This window comes from Lissotriton vulgaris, chromosome 3_1 (genome assembly GCF_964263255.1).
Source record: "Lissotriton vulgaris chromosome 3_1, aLisVul1.2, whole genome shotgun sequence".
In the NCBI taxonomy this organism is placed as follows: domain Eukaryota; kingdom Metazoa; phylum Chordata; class Amphibia; order Caudata; family Salamandridae; genus Lissotriton; species Lissotriton vulgaris.
Window position 1 is genome coordinate 534,842,965 of NC_141689.1, and position 7,919 is coordinate 534,850,883.

The window sequence follows — 7,919 nt, forward strand, 5'->3', positions numbered from 1 at the left end:
AGAAAGGGCGAAGGTCTAAAACATCGACCCAAGAATCGTATCAGCGAACTTTCGAAAACTCGTCGCACTCCCGGATTGTTCAACTTCCAAGAACATTAGCCACTCTCTGTTTAATAAAAACTACCCGCTCTTTGGTTAAAAACTACCCGCTCTGTATTGCTCCCGAAATGGTAAACTTTCTAAAATGTAGATCATCGCTGGATTAGCGAATTTCAAAATGATATTCAACTCTAATATTATGGATTTTTCTATAAAACGATCACACGCCTTACTTTGGTTAACGTTCTAAAAGATTCACCGCTCTTAAATTGGCAAAGTTTGGAAACCTCGTCGCGCCAGAATGTATACATTTTGAAAACCTTGCTACTAAATCTTAATGTATTTATGTTTTTTCATAAAACGAGCTCACGCCTCGATTTCAAAAACCTTTCTCTCCTTGATAGACAAAGTTTCGAGAACGTTCCTTCCTCCTGGGTCTGTAGACTTTAACAAACCTGCTCCATTTCTGAATAGAAATATTTCCTAAAACATTCACCTCAGACAGTTCCAAGCTGAGTCCGAGCAACGACAGCGTCCCACGCGCAGTGTAGACGCATAAACCGCTGCAAAGGCCAGTGCGTAAAGGGTGAAGAGACGCATAAACCGATCTTGGCCATAAATCCATCTTTAAAAAGGCTCTTGGTGAACACTCGGCTTTGCCCAGACCTCCCCAAGGTCGATAGCGGTGTCTCCCCGAAGTACACCCCTCTTGAGCTGCTGGAGGGTGTCCTGACCCCTACTCTGACGCCCGCTGAGTGCAGAGGGTCCATAAAACCTTCCAGTGTTTTCATAAAGCGGCACCGCTCCTGAAGCACGTGCTTCATAAACCGCTTCTTGGGATCTAGTTCGAAGAGTGGTATCCCGCAGCAGGCTCCCGAGAGGCCTTTCATAAATCACTTCATCGCTGCTTGTCTCCAAGTGTGTGTGCGCGGGGGCACTGTGTGGATATGTCTTCAGTGCTCCCATAAGCCGGTTCCATGCAGAAGTAGTGGACTCCATAAATGACGCCAGCTCTTGGGGTCCAGATATTGTGATGTGCCCCACGCTGCAGAGCGGCCGTTCAAGAATCTCTTGAATACTTCCATAAATCGGAACCACACGGATGTAGTGGACTCTATACATCGCAAGTGACATCAGGACTTAAGGTCGGGATCTAAGTGCGTGTGGTAACACCGTGATGTGCAGCCCCTCTTCAGGGCGGCCCTCAATACATCTCTTCAGTGAAGTGGTCGAGTTTCCTAGAGCGGCGCCATTGAACCCTGCCATGACCTGCATGAACTCCGAGAAGCAGCCTGTCTAGCCGGGGTGTCCGCCTCTGACTTACTACCGATCCCAGTGACACCCCTATACAGGCACCGCCCCTTCCCCTTCTAACTTCCATAGCTGTGTGCTGTGTTGTCGCCCCAGTGGGTGATTGCTTGTTCCCCCTGGAGCCGGTGTTTGAGAGGGTGTTGATGCTTTGTTTGGGGTTCACACGAGCAGCCGCCGAGATGTGTGGATTTATGCGCTGGGCAGATTCCTATTTCCGGGCACAGGGGGAGGCCCACAGTTGCAAGGCCCTCACCCCACGGACGGCACCGTTTATTTGCTTTTAAATGAACCACTGTGCACAAACGCCCAGCACGGCCCAAGAGAACACCGCCAGGGGTTTCTTTCTGTTTCTTGCTGCACCTGAAGCATCTCTGTTTCTGTAGGAGAGGCAAGAAAGGTTTCCCGTTCGACAAGGGTGCGAATCAGAACCAAACCTGGGACTGTGCTGCGGGCACATTAGAGGAGCGAAGCAGACTTCAAGGGCTGTAAGGCAGAGCCCGGCTCTCACCAAGATGGTGTATTGTTATTCTATTAGTAGTCTTCGTTTCATCTACCCACCCAAGTTATCAGAAACGCTACACCATGCTCACTATTTGTGCGGAACAGTAACTGTTTTAATTCCAAATTTAAATGGCGTTTTAAAAGTTGTAAAAGTACATCTTGCATTGTATCTTAGTTTATGCACGTCAGTTTTCTTCCAGATAAACGTTTAGATCCACTGTGTATATGGTGCGTGCACTTGGGTGCGTGAGTGTGCGCGGGTATGTGATTTGTTGTGTGTATTTGTGTGTGTAATTGCGTATGTTTATGTGTGCGTGTGCATGCGTTGCATAGTCACTGCCAGCGGTCAGGCAGGTGACATTCGCGCATCACAAGCCCTGGTTAACACGCGAGCCGGTCTGCGGTGAACAGACAGATGCAGATCTGACATGGACCCGAGGGCGCGGGGCACTGCCAGTCCCGCCTGCGGTGTGAAGCTGCTGGAGGTGCCCACAGACGGCTGCTGTGGAGTCCCTGCAGGTGCCGAGAGGGACGGCTGGGTGATGCCAACCCCCCGGGGGTGGGACCCGCTCTGTCCCGAAGGATCTCTCCAGCCCGCTGCTCTGACGTTGCAGCCATGTGACGGGCTGAGGAGCGAGGAAGGGCCGCCCCTTCAGGGGCTGGGATCAGCCTTTTTTCAAGACCTTTTCTAAGACTTAAAAAAAGCTGCTGTCCTCCCCTGCCGCATCCATAATATGTCCGGGTAGTGGCAGGGGAGAGGCACCCCGAGAAGACACCGTGGGAAGCCCTGCACGCAGCCCAACGGCCCTGCCTGGATGATACAAACACTGTGAGCAATCCAGGAAGACTGACACCCGCCCGGCCAGCCCAGGGAGGCGTTGTAAGCTGGCCTGAGCCCGGGGAGAGACATTATGAGCAGCAGGGCAGCCCTCGTGCCAGGAGAGAGACGCTGAACAACCGAAGGTGCCCCGGGCACGGAGCAGAGGGCACCCCGAGGAGCAGAGAAACACTGTGAGCACGGGGAGACATCCACACGGAAGACACCGAGCACGGGGGAAACACTGCGGGCAGCAGAAGACACCGAGCACGGGGAGAGGCTGTGAGCAGCAGAATACACAGACTGTGGACTTGAAGAGACTGTGAGCAGCTGGCAGTCCTTGTGCCTGGACAGAGGCACTGTGGGCAGGGGAGAGAGACGCTGCAGACACATTGAGCAAGTGGACTCTCTGGGCCGGGAGCTGTTGTGAATACATTTAGTGGAGTCACTGAGCCCGGGGAAAGCCTTCGTGAGAAGCAGGACAGTCCGAACCGGGAGAGAGCCATTGTGACTAGCAAGCGAGTCACCAGGACTGGTTGAGACACTGTGGTCCACCCGAGACCCCCCACACTGGGAGATCCGAAAGATTCTGTATTCAGCCCAGAAGAAAGTTTGAGGAATCGGGCTTCCGCCAGCACCCCCAGACTGAGGGGTGAGATCTTCACCAGCTGGGGGAGACCTGTCAGCTGCTAGGGGGGTCCCGTGAGAGGCCAAGGAGTCCCCCGAGACCAAAAGAGAAGCCCTAGCCCCCCGGCTGAGCGGCCGCTCATGCTGGGCACTGCCGGGGCAGCCGCCCCCACGCTCCTCCGTCCGGACCATGACCCTTAGCTCTGAGATGTCCGATGCCTGCTCTGTCCTCGCCGAAGACACCGACATCGACGTGGTGGGCGAGGGGGAGGACGAGGAGCCGCAGGAGGAGGAGGAGGATGACGACGAGGAGCCGCCGCTGCCCGGGGCGGACGGCAGCGAGCCCTTCCCGCGGCCGGGGGCAGCGGGGGGCCGCGGGGCGCTGGTGAAGCCGCCCTACTCGTACATCGCGCTCATCACCATGGCCATCCTGCAGAGCCCCAAGAAGCGGCTGACGCTGAGCGAGATCTGCGACTTCATCAGCCGTCGCTTCCCCTACTACCGCGACAAGTTCCCGGCCTGGCAGAACTCCATCCGCCACAACCTGTCCCTCAACGACTGCTTCGTCAAGATCCCCCGGGAGCCGGGCAACCCGGGCAAGGGCAACTACTGGACGCTGGACCCCGAGTCCGCAGACATGTTCGACAACGGCAGCTTCCTGCGGCGCCGCAAGCGCTTCAAGCGGCAGCCGGCGCTGCTGCCTGACCCGCACCCCTTCCTGCCCGCCGCCTACGGCTACGGCGCGGCCTGCGGGCCCTGCGGCTACGGCCTACAGCTGCAGCCCTACCCGGCGCTCTTCGCCTTCCCGCCGCAGCCCCGGCCCCCGGGCGTGCCTCTGGCGGCGCCCCCCGGCCGCACCTGCGCCCTCTACCCGCAGCACCTCAGCCCCGCAGCCGCCCCCAAGCCCGCCTCGCCAGTGGCCAGGGCCCCTTTCTCCATAGAGAGCATCATCGGGGGCGGCCTGGGCCCCAGGGGGCACTGCGGGGGGCTGCCACCCGCCTCTGGGGGGCCTCTCAGGAGCAGGACCATCTCAGGACACGTGGTGCCCCTGCACCCGGGGGCGGTGCTGCAGGGCAGCGTGGAGCACTTTGCTGCCAGGATCTCAAACTGTTAATGCCCCGGCGCGGGGGCCTCAAGCTATCCGCTTCCAGCGCGGGGGTGTCACTGTTAACTGTGCTGATGACGGGCACAGCCATCTGAAACTATTAACTGGCCTGAGGTTTCAAACTGTTAAGTGGGGCCGGGTGGTTGGGGTTAAAATTGTGGACTGCCCTGCTAGCTGTGAAACGGCCTTAGTATGTGAACTGCTTTTCAGTGTTAGTTGGAACCGAATTATTAGCTGGCCCGCTGTCTGGGTGGGATTTGAAAATTGTGACTGGCCTGAGGTGGTAGATAGGGAACTGGTAAACCCTGTTGCAGCGATTGCAAAGTGTTAACTGCCCTTCTTCCTGACACATGGCGCCTGAGACAGTTAACTGCATCGCTTAGAATAAGAAGTTGCATACAGGCACCTCAGATGGCAGTGCTAACTTACTGTAGTCTAGCAAAGGGGGATAAATGAACATGCTCTTAAATGTAACTGCTCTCTGGCCAGATGCAAACACATCTTAATGTTTAACTGCCTTCTGTCAGGGCAATAGGGGGCATAAACTAGTATCTCCCTGATTAGAGTAGGTGGAGGTAGATGGTGGGACTCTCATGTAGTTTCCCTCGAGGACCGCAGCCCTGTGTACGTCCATCGGTGCTACCCCCCATGCCCGGCCCTGTATTCGGGAGTCGGTGTAGGAGACGTGTATACAGAACCATCTAGCCTTGATCTGCAGCTGCCCTCCAGCCCAGCACAGGCAGGACCCCTCTGGAGGGCACCGACCCAACCTCTCTCTTTTAAAGGCCTCTGTGAAATCACAGGCTGAGGGCTGCAGTCAGTGTACTGCACTGTACCGTACCTCTATGTATGCAAAGCCAGCAACGCACACTTCCGGGAGTGGGTGTCTGCCCAGCTCCATGCGCCTTTAGCTCTCTTCTTCACAGGGGTGAGGGGCTTCAAGCATTTTCGGGGTTCATCGGAGAGGCGCACCTAGCAATACTTTTCTTAAGGCATACGAGATTTTTCCTCCTTCGTTTTATACGAGACATTTTCCACAATTTCTAGTAGGACCGATTATTTTAAATCTGTGTTTTTTTGTAAATAGATGTATGGCGGTTTTATTATTTTTTATTCTGTAAAATACTTATTGATAAATACTATTGTAAAAAGAACTTGGGAGATATTAATGTACGGTTCCTCATGTACCATTTTTACACATTTTTGGAAAATAAAATGCGTAATTTTCAAAACATTCTCATCAGGCCTGGGGCCTTCACTTCCTTAATAGGGGTGTAAAGAAATGCGACCTGTTCATACTTTGATCCCGAGTACTGGCTGAGCGTTGCATCAGTAATAGTTTCTGATTTGAAATTGGTCAGGATCTGGAAGTTTGGGTCAGTACCGCGCATAAGATTGATTTAACATTGAAGGGCCTTAGCAACAGTTTACTGCGTTTCGGGGAAGACACCAACAGCTCAGAACAGCTTCGGTGAGGAAACTGAAGCATGAAATAATTTAAGTACAGACTGTGGGTTTGGGCGTCACATGCTTTGTAACACGTGTGTGTATGTGTACATATAACTATACATTTGTACGCACACTATTATATACACACTAATATATATATATATATATATATACACATATACATATATATATTTCCAGACAAATAGTTTAAGACCACTGCTTCTACTAACGCAACCCCCCCTCGAAATGTAAATGCAAAAACTCATTATATACTCAATATTATTTCCAGTATATTTTTAATAACTTTCTTTTAGCCTGTGTGTTTATAATATATATATATATATATATATATATATATATATATATATATATATATATATATATATATATATATATATATATATATATATATATATAATTTATTTACAGGACAGGAAAGAAAAGGTGAAAGAAATTGATTTATTGATTTACATCACGTAGGGAAGAGAGGTTGAAAGAAAGTAAACGTGATACAAGCATAATTGCAATACTATAAAGACTATACATACGTGTGTGTCTATATATATATATATATATATATATATATATACATAAATACACATATACGCACACACGCTTATATCTAAGTACGTGAGTACACACACTTCACACATGCATAGATTTATGTACATATTTCTGATTTTCATACATGTGTATATTTAAAAAAACATAAACACAAATGTCTCTCTATACACATACTTTTATATTTAAATGTCCGTGTGTGTTCATTTTTGGAGAGAACGTGAGAAAACAATAAGTGTGATTGAATGTGTGTATTCGTACACATACTTTACACATGTATATATTTTTAAAATTACTGAGTGGCATAAATATGTCAATACGTTTAGAACCAAAAACAAATTACCCGCTCTCAATTTATAAATACATAGCTATGTACATACATATGTAGATAGATCTATAAATATGTGTGTGTGTGTGTGTATACATATATATGGAGAGAGAGAGAGAGAGAGAGAGAGAATGAGAAAGATAGGTGTGTGCTTTTGTGGGAGACAGGGAGTTTTGCTGGATGTCTCTGTATTCGTGTGTGCAGAAGTAACTCCTTTCCCAGGGTTCAGAGTGTACCTTCGCACCCCTGTGCCAGAGAGGCTTTTATCGTGTGAGTATAAAGTTTCTCCCCAGCCGCTGGTGAATGCACGTTTGTTGAACCTCCACTGATTAAATACCCATTGGAGGAGACTTGGGAATGTCACAACAAGGGCACAGAAGTGTCCACCGCAGGCAGGTCTGAGGTTGGCCGGCTCGGCCTTCGAAGAAAGAGGGTTTGTTACACCGGAGATGTTAGGCCTTTAGCACGAACACGGCACATTTCACGCTGTAATCACAAGAATGGACGGCCATGTTTGTCAGAGTCCGGCATGTGCACAGATGTGTGTGCAGCTTCGTGTGTATAATACACAGAATTAATACATATCGTGTTTCCCCGGAGCTGGTCGGTGGCACACATGCATATAACCCGTGTGCTCGCTTCATGGGTGAGCGTGTGTTTGTGACTTTGTGAATACACATCTTCATATAGGTGATGCTCAAAGGGGCGTACCGTAACAACATAGACCACCTGCTTAGTGTTCAGTGGTTTGTCGTCGTCACCAGACCCCGACATTACATTATTTAACGAAGCTATCCACACCTGTCGTACATGCAGTTTAGAACGGTTCTTAGAACAGACTATGTCTACGGCTCCCTTGGTCCTCAAGTTCACCGAACTCTCCAGATTACTTCTTCACCGTGTGTTGGAAATGAGCACACGGCGGCGTCTGAAACGGCAGCTTTTTTTAAATGTATCTAGATATGTGGGAACATGGTGTCTTCCATTAGGCAATTTAAAACATCTGTCGAGCTTTAAATGATCAGAGGGCGGCGGCATTACTGTGTACTCAGCAGGCATTAATCATAGCTTTTGGTGTTGGTGCTAGCAATATTACATTGTTTGCAGATAGCGCTCCATTCCACATCCTGTGTTTCCAAGTGCTGTAAACATCAGCTGTTCTTGTTTGCCGATGTAACTTA

At 50.2% G+C, this 7,919-nt stretch overlaps 1 protein-coding gene across 1 annotated transcript; it reads left to right on the forward strand.

The window, feature by feature from the left end:
• Nucleotides 1-2,558: 2,558 nt before the first annotated feature.
• On the forward strand, nt 2,559-5,577 carry FOXD1 (forkhead box D1). Its single transcript, XM_086962984.1, has one exon. It carries the CDS (start codon nt 3,486-3,488, stop codon nt 4,407-4,409), a length of 924 nt encoding a protein of 307 aa, XP_086819110.1. The 5' UTR covers nt 2,559-3,485; the 3' UTR covers nt 4,410-5,577.
• The last annotated feature ends 2,342 nt before the right edge of the window (nt 5,578-7,919 follow it).

What these genes read in the sequence shown, in the direction of transcription:
- FOXD1 (XM_086962984.1), top strand. Translation starts at nt 3,486, where the DNA reads ATGACCCTTAGCTCTGAGATGTCCGATGCCTGCTCTGTCCTCGCCGAA.